This window comes from Schistocerca americana, chromosome 3 (assembly GCF_021461395.2).
Source record: "Schistocerca americana isolate TAMUIC-IGC-003095 chromosome 3, iqSchAmer2.1, whole genome shotgun sequence".
Taxonomy (NCBI): Eukaryota; Metazoa; Arthropoda; class Insecta; order Orthoptera; family Acrididae; genus Schistocerca; species Schistocerca americana.
The window spans coordinates 600351938-600368352 of NC_060121.1; the positions used below are offsets into that span (position 1 = coordinate 600351938).

At 41.9% G+C, this 16415-nt stretch overlaps 1 protein-coding gene across 1 annotated transcript in view; it reads right to left on the reverse strand.

The window, feature by feature from the left end:
- Window positions 1-867: 867 nt before the first annotated feature.
- LOC124605311 (protein hairy) overlaps window positions 868-16415 on the reverse strand; it is a 33490-nt gene continuing 17942 nt past the window's right edge. The window contains exons 3-4 of the mRNA XM_047136894.1: window positions 6153-6458; window positions 868-4262 (exon numbers count right to left, since the gene is read on the reverse strand). Of these exons, the coding sequence (XP_046992850.1) occupies window positions 3489-4262; window positions 6153-6458 (1080 nt within the window). The 3' untranslated portion in view covers window positions 868-3488. The remainder of the gene's footprint in view (window positions 4263-6152; window positions 6459-16415) is intronic.

The following is a 16415-nucleotide window of genomic DNA, read 5'->3' on the forward strand; positions in this document are numbered from 1 at the left end:
ATAATGCAGGAAATTTAAATACTGTGCTACTATAGTGAAAATCTGAAACAATCTATTCAAATTACGAGTGAAAAGATCCACTAAAGCTATCATGTTCCTTCCAACATTGAAGATAATCAAGGAGGTACCCACCTGCATGTCTCAGTTCATTTTCCTTTAATTTGTAGATCTTCACAGAGTATACATTCCTCATTGATTTTGATAATTAATTCTTAATGATTTAAATGTACAGTTTTCGATAATCTATGTGGCACATTGATAATTTTCCAATTGCTTTCTTTTTGCAGAATCATTCTTTTTAGTAGCCAAGTAATTCCAAACAATAACAAGCATTTCTGTCGTGTACTAGAGTTGAGCACCATTCCTGATAGGAAATTTTGCACCAGAGAAATGGAATGAAGTCTGCAAGGAAACAAATCTACTATTGGTAATGTAGTCACCACATTATTACTGCCTTCATGACAATCTGTGAAACTAAGCTAAGAATGTTACTGCAGAACCCCATGCCAAAACTCATGAACTCATTGAAACGTAAATTACACTGAAAGACTAATATCTTATTTGAGACACATGTTCCCTGCATGTGTATGGAAAATACATTTTCTGTGTTTGTTGTTAAATGTTCTGAAACAATAATTCAAAAAACAGGAGACATGAAAGCCAAAAGGAACACATTGGCAAAACTGTAAAACATGACCAGATTATTTAATTATACATCACAATATTGGAAATGAAGCACTCTTAAGAGAAGACATATGTCAAAAACTCGTACTTGGTGGGAAAATGATACCAATATATATCATTTTTTTAATATGAAACTTTTACATTGAAGGATGTGTGTGAATAAATAATTAAAAGTGAAGCAGGTTCATAGTAATTTGCATTTATTTCCATAAATTTAAACATGAATATATGCATAAATAGTTTATCTTGCTATAGATTAACAAACTTTATACAACGTATGTGGAAGACCTTTGTGATTTTGTTGTATAAGGCACATGATGCGAAACATATATACTAACTATTCTACATACAAAATTATATACAACATTATCTACATAAAATTTGTGCAAAGGAATATTTACAGCAATGGAAGAAACAGGAATATTCAGTCAACTTTCTTCCTTTAATAGTTTAACAAGAGTAGAAAAATATTTACTTTATAAAATCTAACACAGACATATATACAACATTGAATCTATTTTATATATATGCCATCAATGTGCTCTCACATTTAATACTGAGCAAAAGGCCAACATGGATAATATTTGTTACAAGATGGCAGTCATCATTTTGAGCACACTTCCTCTCTTATAAGATAACTTTATTATAAAATATAAGTATCTGTTCATATGGCAGTTCAATACATATTTCAGTTTTTAGGAGAAGTGAAGAAGAAGTTGCAACAATGGAATTATTGGATATTTCTGTAAGTAATGACTGGAGTTATCACAAGGATGAAATATATTCACATCAAAGTTTGGCAGGAATAGTTTGATCATTGCAGTGTTAACAAAATTGTAGTTGTTTGTAAGCTGAAGAAATTAGGTTTTGGTCACATCTGTTTGTTTACTTCCCGAAAGTCATATTACAACCATATATAGCCTGGGCTCAGCCTTCTCCTCTTTTATGTGAATCTTAAGCATAGCATATTATTCTCAAAATTTATGAGAATTATATAAATTCAGGCTCATTTGGGTCTTCGCCTGTCATATTACTTTGACAATTTAGATTCCATTTGAGCAAAATTCCAGCACTTTGCTCCCACTAACAAAATAATTTGGAATTAGGACTCCCACAAGAGGTTTGTACCCACACACTAAAACTGAAAAGAGAGGCTAGTACTGGCAACAATGAAGTTGTAAACAGACAACAAATTAATGGTGTAATATCACTTATGGAGATCCAGAGCATGTAAATGTTAGGAATGCAATTTAATGGACGGTTCTGTGGTTCAAGAGGCAATGATGTTTCTTACAACATCAATTTATCACTTCTTGAACCTCCAATAAACGTTTGTTATAAATCTATTTTACTCCACAAGGAAGTAACTTCACAACACTTCTGCATTTGTGAGAAATAACATTGTCAAAAAGGTAAAAAAATATCAACTTTACAACACTAAATTAACACAGTTCATGGGTTGTAATATTTGTTTATAATATTTCAGGTGCTATACCAAGAACAATTGCAGATAGCTAGTTTCAGATTTAAGATATCAAAAAATAGTGTCAGGAACTGTAACCTAATTAAGGCACCTTTTTCATAATGCGGCGCTCACAACACACTTGGGTTCAAATAGTAAAACGACTTTAGGAAGGGAGATACGTAAGTAAACACTTTGGTCACTGTCTGTTAAATGATACTGCCATTCTCCATGGAGAAAAAGAGACTCATAGAAGTCTGATCAAATATGCTGTGACAACCTCTTAAGAATTTGTGGAATACATCTCATAAAAACCAAATGTCAAACGAGTTTAGTCATTTACCAGGAAATTGGTTTCTGAGTGTGTTAAGGCATAACTTCTGATTCAGAAGTTCCATAAGGCCCTTAAATCACTACTGCGAAGTTTCAGAATAAAATATAATGTCCTTTGTCCACATTTTCCTTATAGACCCATCATCAGAAAACATCAGTACTGAGGAGCAGAATGAATATCACAAGAAATAAAGTAACACAGCTGCCAAAAATATGTGTAACAGATATCATGTTAGCTGAACAGATCAAGTATGGCATAAAGAATTATCAAAGTGAATCAACCAAAATATCTTTACAAATCTCATAATTTAATTGAAATCCATAATTATGAAAACAGAACAAGGATAGTTTCAGGGACTGCTACTTCATTTGTGAATGGGAATGGGTATTCACAGTCTCTGACTCATTTTGACACAGTTTTTTTTTCCAAAAATTTCCTTTCACATGTACAGTACTATACCTCATTGCATTTCTCTTAAACCAAGTTTTGATACAAGTAATAAATGCACAATTCCTCACAAGAACTGCCATTAAATGTCATTGTTGCATTTTATTAAATAAGAACAGATTTGCAACAAGGTGTTTCTATGAATTGGTGTCACACAGAGCAGTAGAATAGTGTACAAAGTAACCTAAAAATCAGTCTGGACATTCTGGACATCGTTACTTTTCTTTCAGACACCAAAATCTCTTACGCAGGCCATACTGTAAAAAAAAGAAGAAGTGACAGATGACTGAATACTGGCTAAACAGTTCAGGGCCAACATACTGTTTGATGTATTGCACACCTCGAAAGAAACCACCAAAAACACATTTCATATATAAGAAACAAACTGCCACTCAAGTAAATTATATCACACACGATGTATCTCATGATAACAAAAATGTTTATTCAGACTGACAATTTTTCAGTATGAACTTCCATCGTGAATTCTTTAGTGATGGTCTATCCAGAATTGCGTATTTGTAACACCAGTTGTTTAATTTACACAGTTGAATAATTTCTACATCACCATGGTCTCCAGGGTTTCTCTTCCTCAACAGGCTGTGCCGTCTTCCGGACAACTAATGAGAGAGGTTTCTGCATCGGTGGGCTATAAGGCCTTGGCTGGTAATAAAGGTTAGCTGGTGATGTAGCCACATCCCGGCACAGGACGACAGGTGAGGTGGGTGCAGATGGCGTGGAAGGTACTGGCGATGAGACCATGGGAGGGGCAGCAACAACTACCGTCGGTGCAGGGGGACTGACTAACGGAGGTGCAGGAGGGCTACTATTGACTGCCAGCCTCTCAAAGGCCACCGGTGACACTGATGCAGATGAAGATCCCGAGGCACTTCCAGACGGAGAAGAGGATGCTGATGAGACAGAAGACATGCTCGATGTGGAAGAGGCTGCAGAAGCAGTGGAGGCAGTGCGTGTGGGTATTGGCACCAGTGTAGGCAGTACGGTGGGGGTAGATTGCTGTTGAGCCTGCTGCTGCTGCTGTTGTTGTTGTTGTGACGGCTGCTGCTGCTGCTGCGGTTGAGGTAGTTGCGAGCGAGGCAGTACTAGTGCGATGTCTCCATTGGGCAGCCTGGTGGGCAGGAGCTGCAACCCACCGGCACTCACTGCACCCGCTGTCGTCAGCAGCAGTGGGCCAGTTGCGTGCTCCCCAGAGGTGCCCACGGCAGGTACAATGTGGACCTGCACTGCCGTGGCTGTCGCTGTTGTCGGTGCTGCAGTCACAGGCATAGCTGTTACCTGCTGTGTGGGTGCTCCCGTCACTCCAGCAGTGTTTGGAGGCTGTAAACATAAAACACAACCTTAAGCACAATGAGGAATGGGGGTACACAGGCTGTAAAAGTGTTACAGAAATGAAATGCTTCGCAGCTGAGGAAAATCCTTCTAGGTGTGTACGCATGCATGTTGTCTAGCCAAAAATGGTGAATGGATTACTATGTCAGGAATTCTACAACAAATTACTACTTATATAGCCTCTGATTCACATGATGTAGTCACTCTCTGCCCTCTATTTATTATGTTGAATGGCTACTTGGTTACTCTTGTAGTAGTTGCAGGAAAGAATTGTGGTGAATAAATCTAAACCTCTTTACTGATGAGCCTTTGATTCTTACCTACCACTGAATCAGCACAGGCGTTATTGTCATTAGAGGATGTGATATGAACATAGTGGTACATGGAGGTGGAACAGTACACTGCTAGTGGTCATCTCTTGTAGTCAAAACATTAGTCTCTGTAGCAATACATAACGAGTTGGTAATATCGAGAACAACTTTACTGAATTGCATTTTCTTCATATACATGGTTTCTTTCATTAATAGACACTCATAGCAATGGCCATGATCCATAAATATTATCTTTATAGAATGATTGAAATAAAATGACTAAGTCTAATACTAGAAAATCTTAGATGTTATGTTCTAACTTCAATGCAGAAAAGATATTGCATTAATGCCATCAAAGGCCAGCGTTTATTTTCCTTAAGATAGACAGCTTCACTACAAATCAGCAGTCTGTGGTGCAGGTCTACATGTGAATATGATGACGTACAGTGTATCGACGTTTTTGTTGTAAGGTAACACTGATTGCTGATACTCTTCACTTGATGCGGTACAATTTCATTCACCTTTAAAAACAAAATCACATATATAGATGGACTTGATTGGTCTTTGTTGTGTTTTGAGAGACATGTTTCACTAAAATAGCCATAAACTGGCTGACAGCCTACGAAATGGCAAAGTTTACATGGTGAGCAGTCAAAGTGTTAATGCATTTATCAAATGAGATACTTTTTTTCTAAGGGATGATGAAGTTCTTTATTGGCATAAAAAAGAACTTGACGAGTTCAGTGGTACATCGCTATTAATGCTGGCATTGATATATTTTGCTGAAGTATCAGAGAAATATGCTAAAATGGAAGGGAAGTAGTCCAGAATCGACTTATGTGGTGTAAGCAGTACCAACTGGGCTGTAGTGCCTGGCCCTAGGTCACAAGACGTGTATGTATGATCCACTACGTCCAAGACACCTTTAAACTGATTGAAAAGGCAGCCTGATACTACTACCTCACAACACGCCTGTCACGAAGAGCAGGCTATGTATCTGGGGCTGAGAAACCGTGTTTTGCCTGTATCTCCACTGGTATGGGTGCTAGAAAGTTGTAACATGCCCAGTCGTGATACTCGTGAAGTGTGGTGTTTGTGAGACAGATTTGGTTGACATCTATCAAGTGGTTTAGGATGAGATACTGGACACACAGTAACATTCTGGTATTGGAACTTGCAAATGAGTGTATTAAAGAAAGGCTGTTAGAATGGAAAATTCATGAACTATGCAGATATAAGCTACCATAAAGTGCAGCCCCTCGGGATTAGCCGAGCAGTCTAAGGTGCTGCAGTCATGGACTGTGCGGCCGGTACCGGCGGAGGTTCGAGTCCTCCCTCGGGCACGGGTGTGTGTGTTCGTCCTTAGGATAGTTTAGGTTAAGTAGTGTGTAAGCTTAGGGACTGATGACCTTAGCAGTTAAGTCTCATAAGATTTCACCCACATTTGACCATAAAGTGCACACCTACCAGATTGACCTGAATATGAGGCTAGCGAAATGATTCATTGTTGCCATCCAGAAGGCGAGGCGAAGCCTCCAGAAGATGAGGCGAAGAGAGCAGTGTTTACCTGCTGCTGCTGCTGCTGGTCGTGGACGGAGGCGGCCTGCGCGGCTGCGGTGGCGGCCTGGGCGGCCATTGCGCTGCCGTTGAGGCAGCTGGCGAGGTGCGACAGCAGGCGGCGCCGCACGTTCGCCTCCAGGCCTGGGAAGCGGCCCACCTCCCCGGCGCACTCGCTGAAGCCGGCGCGGAACTTGTTCACCACCGAGGGGTCCGTCGCCGCCGCCATCGCCGACTGCTGCCGCTGCAGCGACTCCAGGTGCTTCACCGTCATCTCCAGGATGTCCGCCTTCTCCAGCTTCGAGTGGCGCGCCGGCTGTACACAACAAAGCGAAGGTCCCCTTATAGCCAACGACTACTCTCTACATCATACATTAGATTACCGTGACACTGCCTCTTATTTATGTTCAACTCAAAAAATTTGTTTTTATTCACAGTTGTCTTCTATATCTACGTTAATACTCCGCAAGCCACCCAATGGTGTGTGGTGGAGGGCACTTTACGTGCCACTGCCATTACCTCCCTTTCCTGTTCCAGTCGCGTATAGTTCGCGGGAAGAACGACTGCCGGAAAGCCTCCGTGCGCACTCGAATCTCTCTAATTTTACATTCCTCATCTCCTAGGGAGGTATAAGTAGGGGGAAGCAATATGTTCGATACCTCATCCAGAAACGCACCGCCGGCCGGAGTAGCCGTGCGGTTCTAGGCGCTACAGTCTGGAGCCGAGCGACCGCTACGGTCGCAGGTTCCAATCCTGCCTCGGGCATGGATATGTGTGATGTCCTTAGGTTAGTTAGGTTTATTTAGTTCTAAGTTCTAGGCGACTGATGACCTCAGAAGTTAAGTCGCATAGTGCTCAGAGCCATTTCAACCAACCAGAAACACACCGTCTCGAAACCTGGACAGCAAGCTACACCGCGATGCAGATCGTCTCTCTTGCAGAGTCTGCCACTTGAGTTTGTTAAACACCTCCGTAGCGCTATCACGCTTACCAAATAACCCTGTGACGAAACGCGCCGCTCTTCTTTGGATCTTCTCCAACTCCTATGTCAACCCGACCTGGTACGGATCCCACACTGATGAGCAATACTCAAGTACAGGTCGAACGAGTGTTTTGTAAGCCACCACCTTTGTTGATGGACTACATTTTCTGAGGACTCTCCCAATGAATCTCAACCTGGCACCCGCCTTACCAACAAGTAATGTTATATGATCATTCCACTTCAAATGGTTCCGTACGCATACTCCCAGATATTTTACAGAAGTAACTGCTACCAGTTTTTGTTCCGCTATCATATAATCATACAATAAAGGTATTCGCAATACATTACATTTGTGTATGTTAAGGGTCAGTTGCCACTCCCTGCTCCAAGTGCCTATTCGCTGCAGATCTTCCTGCATTTCGCTGCAATTTTCTAATGCTGCAACTTCTCTGTGTACCACAGCATCATCCGCGAAAAGCCGCATGGAACTTCCGACACTATCTACTAGGTCATTTATATATATTGTGAAAAGCAATGGTCTTGATCGCATTTGCTGGATTTCGGACAGATTTTGGTTTCGACTCTTATGAGTCATCATCAGAACCCACCAGCGTTGAGCACAGGTGATCTTCATGTGCGCTAGATGACTCCTTGAAATGCTGTTTTCGTAACAACGCACCAGCTCCGATTATCAATCGCAAGATTCGAAACCGGTGAACCGTGCTATGTCCACCACATGCATTAAGGACAATACTGAATAAACAAGTAAAACGAGATTAAGTGCTCCAGTCTGACAGTGTCAGGTTGTAACACTACTATCTGAAAAGCAAAGCAGTAATACTTGTTCTCTGCAAAGGAAGACCTTGTATATAGGAAAATATAACATCTCAGAAATTAACTACTACCTTATTTCAAACGCCAGTTAATGCTCCGCTTTCTATCAGCCAATTAGGATGTGAGACGGTTAAACATAATAGTTTTTCGTGATTTAGAATTATAAGGCAACTGTCCATTCTCTTTGTAACCTCCTCAACCCAATCCTCCTAATCGCTCTCCTCCCCACGAAGATAGGAAATAGTTATATGGTGTACCATCAGTAACGAATAAAAGGCGTTTTCCCTCAACACATGGAGTTTTCACTCGTTGCTATAACAGAATGTTATCAGTAGCCTACAATTTTTAGCTCAGCTTTGGAAAATTCTCATTTTACATGTGTAGACATACCTTAAGACAAGTGAGGGAACTTTAATATTACGTTGCGAGAAAAAAATACCTGAAACTCTAATAGGTGCCAACAATGCTCTTCGATTAAGCAGAAATAAACTATTAATATGGATGCAACAAAGGCTGCTACGTCCCTAACATATTCACTTACTCAAGCTTTGCTCAGTAGAGCAGCAAAGATTTTACACACTCCTCAGTGACATAGACGAAATGGGTATCCAATTTGTTAGAAACCGCCATAGTATTTTAACGTCTCGTTAGCGTCGAAGACTGGAGCCAGCTGAAAATAGGCGGTTGAGGAAGTGATCTCGGAGTTTGCCTTTAAGTCGTGGGACGGTTACATATGAATGGCTAGACTGAGATGCGAACCGTGCTCCTTCCGATTAAGAGACCAGTGTCTCGATCATTGAGCTACGAAGTAGATGAGTATTTCTTAACTTGCACTGGGAAATTTTTGCTGTCAGTCAGCTGTCAGTCTGTGCAGAGGGTAAAGGACGCTGATACCAGCGGTGAAAGACCTTAATAAGCCCTCATTAGTGATACGTACAAAAGTCGGAAGGTTCTCGATCACTCCGTTACTTTATCGAGCGACGCTTAGTCTGATGCAAACACTGTGAACCGTTGCAGAATGTATGCTGGAAAAGAGCCTTGGCCTCGACGGATCAAGCCAAATGATTTACACAGGCGGACGTGACCATCGTATAACTGTTTCGTTCTGCGGCTCAAAAAAAAAAAAAAATAAAATAAAAAAAAAGTGCAGGCAAACTCGGGGATCCTCGGAGAAGATCGGTGTTCGACTAACACGCAAAAACTAGTGGTTGAAATCAAAGCAGTCCATCGTACGCCGCCACTTATCATTCGGAAAAACCCAAATCCCCCTAATCTCTCGTCCATAGCGTTAAACAGCAGTCCTGATGAGGATCAGCTCGTAATACCCCGTCTGGCTATAAGCCCGAAACACGCGAGATGCCGCATTCTCCACTGCGGTTATCTCTGCCGGCAGCGCGTTTGCTCTCCTTATCAGCTGAATATCGCGCGCGCGTAATCACTACCCACGTGGGCCGCATTTTTATTTAGAGGAGATTTACGAACTGGTTTGCCTAGCTACAAGCTCTGCCGCTGCAAATCCCAGGATTTGTTTCATAAGAGGTCTAAGGGTATTTACCCAACCACATACACCGCATACTACTATTCCTCTCGTACAGAGTTGGCAGTTTACAGTGTATCTTCTCGCACGAATCAGTTTTCCATCTGCCTTGTGCTTATTCATCGTATTGAGCACCAAGTTTGCAATAACATACCGCCGAAAATCTCCTTTTCAGTGACTCATTATTTTACTGTTAGTTTTGATGGAATGTCGACAGGAATTGCAGTTGCGCTGATCTTAAAATTCCAATAGCGGTCACAAATTAACACAGTGAAACGACTGATAACATAATAACGGAGATGTGAAATAGAAAAAAATGGCTCTGAGCACTATGGGACTTAACAGCTATGGTCATCAGCCCCCTAGAACTTAGAACTACTTAAACCTAACTAACCTAAGGACAGCACACAACACCCAGCCATCACGAGGCAGAGAAAATCCCTGACCCCGCCGGGAATCGAACCCGGGAACCCAAGCGTGGGAAGCGAGAACGCTACCGCACGACCACGAGATGCGGGCGTGTGAAATAGATTTGAAACCATAACATAATGAAGGAGATGTGAACTAGATTTGAAACCACCCGCTCCCCGAATTCGTTCGTGCTGGTCATCACACTCTCCTCCCCTCCATAACACCTTTACCTTTCTGGGACTGCCCGAGAGCTGATGCGGCAGTGTCGTTCGCTATTCGGAGAGTAACGAACACCAGTTTAACGTCCTCCGGACGACGGAACCATTAGAGAGGACATTAACAGATTAATACTTGACGTATACGTGGTGTCCCAGGAGGAAAGGTCAACATTCAGGGATATGACAGGAACGATAATTCGAGGCAAAAAAACCTAGTGAACATGGATTCTAAAATTTATACTTTAGGAGCTATGAGCACAAATCTTCGATACTGTGAAACAAATCTCTTCTACTGTAACCTCTTTGCTTTCCTTTGACAGGAGGTAGTATGTTTATTATGTATTATGTAGTATGTTTATTAGATATGCTTCAGGCACTTCTTTACAGACCGGAGCTGCCCCATCGAGGGAATTCTCGCAAATTCCAGAAAGAAAGTCACGATGCCTTACAGAAGACTAAGTCTTTGTTCTAAACAGACAATTTACAAAACTATCGAGAACATCGAATTCTCTACATCTGCTGCAGACAAGAAGAAGAATACAGTGAAGAATACTGCTGCTACCGCACTTGTCGATGGACCATGTGTTTTCTGTGGGTGTAGACTTAATTTCAGCATTGACATTAACGATACTTTTACCCATGGTAATGGTTGGCTTACTGTAGCCATAGTACGAGGTGGTACCGGAGTCCCTTCTGTCGGTGGCCTTGAAAGTTTCGTTGATAGAGACATTATTGCCTACCGTACCTATCACATTGGAGAACTTGCAAATAAAGACTTTGGTAAATCTGTATATATGTCACCTTCTGCAATGTCTTTGTATACTCGTAGTAAGAGAAAAAATTGTCTAGTAAACATGGGTTCCAAAACGCATGCCTTAAGAGCTTTGAGAACTTGTTCAGTAGAAGAGATGGGTTTCACATTAGGAATATGAATAAGTTCTCATAGCTCTTAAGATGTGCATTTTGAAGCCTATGTTTTGCAGACTTTTTTGCTTCGAGCGGGCTTCCCTGTCACACACGAGAATATTGATCCTTCCTTATGGAACACCCTCTACAGATTTGTAAGGCAAATTTTCGACGAAAAGTTGCCACGTACTGCGTCTAAGGAATAGTACAGTGTCATACATCATCGGAGAGCTTGAAAAGTCGGCATTGTGACACCAAAAGGAAAGTTTACCCTCTTCCCAATTTTGGACAAATGGTCGAATTAGGAAATCTTCCTCCCAATCTCCCCATATTTTAGATCAAAAGTTAGCCTAAATTTGCCAAAAACGGTTATTACAACAAAAATGCATGATCTAGACAGTTCTTTGTTAATATACTCAACACTTGCGTTCATATTGAAGATTACAAAGCACGATTCTTTTAAAATATGGGCAGCACATGCTTGCGTGTGAAAATAAAACTTCGTAAATTCGGTTTTCAGTAAATAAAAAGTAGACTACAACACAGATTTAGTAGAGTCAATTAACGGAACACAACGCGAACAGGATGGACCGAAAGAGTAGCTGCCTACATTTGTACGTCTTGCTTCGTAGGTACTAAAATCTGTGAATCTAAGTGGACTGACATTTCTCTTGCTGGGCCTCCGTACGGGAGGCAGGAATTCAATGATGGAGAGAACTATTCCAGAGAACGCATTACCACTTAAGCTGATTCGCAATTTTACCGCCGTATTATTCTTTTTTGGGTACGTGGTTCACGAAGGTAGGTTAAAATGACTCATCATCAACGAAATCATTGGAGACTAGTTTAAAGGCGAATAGGTGAATAAACAAGCGGTGAACTACTCAAGGAACCACATCGACACTTATCAGGGAAACACCGTAAGAGCAAGATCACCATGGCAGAACCGGGTCCGGCGTTGAACCCGTGCGCCGCGTAACTCTGTACCCTGCGAGGTAAACAAAGTGGAGAAGAAGACACTTGCGGTATATCTAGAATCCGCAATAGAAAATTTATAGGTAAGTATGGCATCCCTCCAACTGTCTAAAGAAATCTTTCGCCGCATTAGAAAGTTAGAGGCAACGCTGGCCTTATATGAGACGCGTCAGATGATTGCTGCCACCTGCCACTAACAGAGATGCCCACGGGCACACAGTGAGGATTGGGAATGTAATGAGTGTCAGGAAGAAAGACATCATCAGAAGCAGGTAGTCGAAACGAAGCCGTGCACAGAAATTAATGAGCTTCGGCTGCGCCACGGACGACGATAACTCCAAGATGGCGGCCAATACGCTGCCTTCCTCGTTACGGCACTAACGCAATGCTCCGGGGTCCGTAGATAATTAAAATTACCACTGGCTGTCCCACTTCTACATTTATGCCCTGCCCCATGCTGGGGAGACATAAAAGATTCCGCTGCGGAGGCGCTGTTAGTTAGAGAAGGACGCATCGTTAATGCATGTCCTGTCACGCTGATTAGAGTTTCGGTGATTACTATTAACAAGGTGTCTGAATAATGCGAGCTACGTGCAATGTGCGCCCTGCTGAGGCATTCGTCGTTGCCCAAGGGGACACAGTGGTCGCGCGATGAGAATGAACAGCCGCAGCTTGCGAGTACCACTGAAACATCCCTCTGCCTCCTCACTAATACAACTCAGGACTCATTTTGAACGCATAATTTTCTGCTAACAGCGGAACTGAAACAAATCGGTTATTATTTCAAGTCGAAGAACCAATGAGTTGCCATTTGACTGAGGATCAGCGAGACGTTGCTCAGATAGCGTGTACACATTTATTAACACTTTCGGTAATAGTCTGGAAGGCTAAACTTCCTAGCAGACTAAAACTGTCTGCCGAACTGGGATTAGAACCTGTCTCCATGCTTTCTGCAGTCAGCTCTCTTACCGAATGAGCTATGCACGCGCAGCTCACAGTTTACTTTTACTAGTTCCTCTCTCCTACGTCATGAACTTCTCAGACGTTCTCCTGACTTTCTTTCTGGAATTTCCGAGAATTCCCTCGATGGGGCAGCTCCGGTATGTAAAGAAGTCCCTGAAGCATACCTAATAAACATCTTTCTCTGAGTTCACAATGTGACCAAACGCAAAAACTCTCTGGTACCACCCCCAACGGCGCCAGTAAGAAAATGCTGAAATCGGCAAACGTGGCTAAAACTCAAATGATGAACTAGGTTAAAATTAGACTCAGTTGTTCAATGTAAATCGATGTGTGTTTCCATGTTCCTGCCAGTTTAAGTGCATTCCCGCTATCTCCTTCAAATGTACGTGGCTCCAGGTGTATACAGTGTTGTCTGCACCTCGGAATTTGAGCCAGGTTTCGCCAGATTGTGGGGTACTGATCTAGAAATGACAGGAAAAACTTACATAATATATTTTTCAAGGTGCATGACCGCGTCATGATGTAGCAGGAAAATTGGTTGCTCGGCAGTCTTCTTCAGTCTGGCTACGTTGTCTCAGCGAGAACAATTTTACCCATACCGAAACTAATCTTTGGTCCGGTTACAATGTTAAAAATAATTTTTGAAAAGTCACTGAAAATAGGGCATTTGAATTGAAAGTTACCTGAAATTGTTCGTACGTTGGATACCATTTAGTACATCTGGATTTGAGTTTTAAAAGAAATTTAGACTAATCAAGTCTGGAAGAACGTGTAATTAAAATGCAACAATACTGCAATGAGTGGTACTGTGAATATTCCTCCAAAGTGGAATATGACAGAGAAACATTGCCAGTGGTCGATAGAGGAAGATTACGGAAACAATTGTTATTTAGTTTGAATGAATCTTGGTTTAAGTGCCATATTTACCCAGCTGTTGGTACAACGATGATTTTGGATTCTGGCAAGTAAAACATTGGTTCATCATACGTTAACTCATAAAATTATGGATTTTAGAAATATATATATATTTCCATAAATACATTGCTGACTTCTCTAATATGGCAAAGATTATGTTAAAAGTTTTGAAACACGTCCCTTAAAGAGAAAAATAGCATTTTGAAATACTGGCACTTTGTAAGACGTGGACACCAGGTCCTGAATTTGGGATTTTGCATTTTAGGTATTTTCATATACAAGCTGGACCATTCGTCCAGACCCCAAGTTGAACCTCCAGTCTTTCTGTAACTGTTCCCTAGTGAAACACACTTTTACATATTGATCAAGATTCTAGTTATACATAGTGTGGGGTTAGCAGCCACCAATGTTAGCTGTCGAAACTGTCCGTGTCCAAAAATTTTAGTAATCACTGACAGGCGACAGGTTTTCCTCATTGCGTTACACAGTGTCTGACGAGAAGGTTCAAATGGCTCTGAGCACTATTGGACTTACTTCTGACGTCATCAGTTCCCTAGAACCTAGAACTTAGAACTACTTAAACCTAACTAACCTAAGGACATCACATCCATGCCCGAAGCAGGATTCGAACCTGCGACCGTAGCGGCCGCGCGGTTCCAGACTGTAGCGCCTAAAACCGCTCGGCCACCCGGGCTGGCGATGAGAAGGTCACAAGTGCGTACACGGACGATCTGCCAGAAGATCACTTATAGACTTAGAGGTTCTCAGATGCAGGTCTGAAGATTGCAACATGGGCAACAAATATTATATCTGCTGCTACTATTTGCTAGGTTAAAAAGAAGAAAAGAAGAATTTGAAAAAAAAATCCAACTTTTAGATCTGCCAAGAACTGCTGATGAAATAAATCTTTATTAACTACCAGCTTTGATCATAAAATGTTTGTTAATCTAATGGTTTTATTACAGTTTACTGTCGTATTTCTCCTGTAGTAGCAGTGCAACCCGTTAGTTTTGTGTGCTGTGCACAACCTTCAAAAGTCACTAATTAGAACGTGACTTATGGAGGCTACGTGTAGTACATAAAATCGACGGTTACCCTGCTACCACAATGGATCTGAAGGTGCGGTTATCAGTGCAAACAAAAATGCGACAGGGAACGGTAGTAAGAAGTAATCTGCCGTCAATAGCAAAATGCAATATTCAGGCAAAAGAAAAATAAATGTAATAATAGCTTTGACCTTGTATTACATTTTACTATTAATGGCAGGTGACACCGTAGAAACTGATGTAGGACAGTTTTTGTTTTATTTGATGCCACAGTAAGAATAGTGTCATAGAAGCTGCTTCACATAATTTTATGATACGTGTAGACTATCAGATAATCGAACTCGCAATTAATAATTATTTTTTTCGCCAGCGTATCTAGACGGTTTCCTAGAAATTTGGCATTTTAATATCTATGAGTTGTCGAGTACGACATTAAATCCCATAGTAAGATATTTTGGTTAATTGTTGAAACTTCGACAATTTGTCTTTATATAAGAGTAAGACGAGAATGTACAGTATTAGGTAGGCTGATTAGGTAAGAAATGAGAAAGTTCTACGCGGAATCGGAGAGGAGAAGAACATGTCGAAAACATTGACAAGAAGAAGACAGAGGATGATAGTACGTGTGTTAGGTCATCAAAGAATAACTGGATGGTACCTGAGCGAACCGGACATGGTAAAAGCTGTGGGGGGAAGCAGAGACAGAAATGCATCCCAGAAATAATTGAGGAGTTCTAGGTGCAAGTGCTTCTCTGTAAGAGGTTGGCCCAGGAGAGGAATTGGTGGCCGGCCGCATTAAACCAAAAGAAGATTGAAGGCAAAAAGTACCAGTGTAAATCGCAATTTGTTCTCTTACTTCCAGTGGTGAAAGGTTTCCATTATAATGACACTCATCAGACCAAAATTAATTTAGTCAGACCGCGTAAGGAATCCGTCCGCCTCCGTAGTGAGTGACCAGCGTAGTTGGCTGCCATGTGGGGGACCAGGGTTCGACTGCCAAGGATTTTTCATTCATGGGAGGACTGGCACGGTATGCATTCAGTCTAGTGATACCAACAGAAGAGCTACTTGACGGGGTAGTAGCGGAACCGTGTGTTGACCACGTGTCCCTCCAAACCGCATCCGCTTGACGCAGAGGACTACACGGCAGCTGGTCGACATCCAGTGGGCCCTCATGGCCTGGCAGAGAGAGAGAGAGAGAGAGAGAGAGAGAGAGGGGGGGGGGGGGGGGGGGGGAGAGCGAGCGCTCGAAGCCGCTGTGTGCTACCAACCGGGTAGCAGTCAACAACAGTATGGAGCGCACGTAAATTTTCATCTGTTGCTGGTTATTATAACCGAAACCACTCACCACCAGTAGTGATGAAAATAAATTGCGATTTACACTGGTTCGTTCTGTTGTTAAACGCCACCGTGTTTTGCAACACGATGGCACGTTTATCCTACGAATTTCGAAATATAACATGACGAGAGCATTTTTAGGACCGAA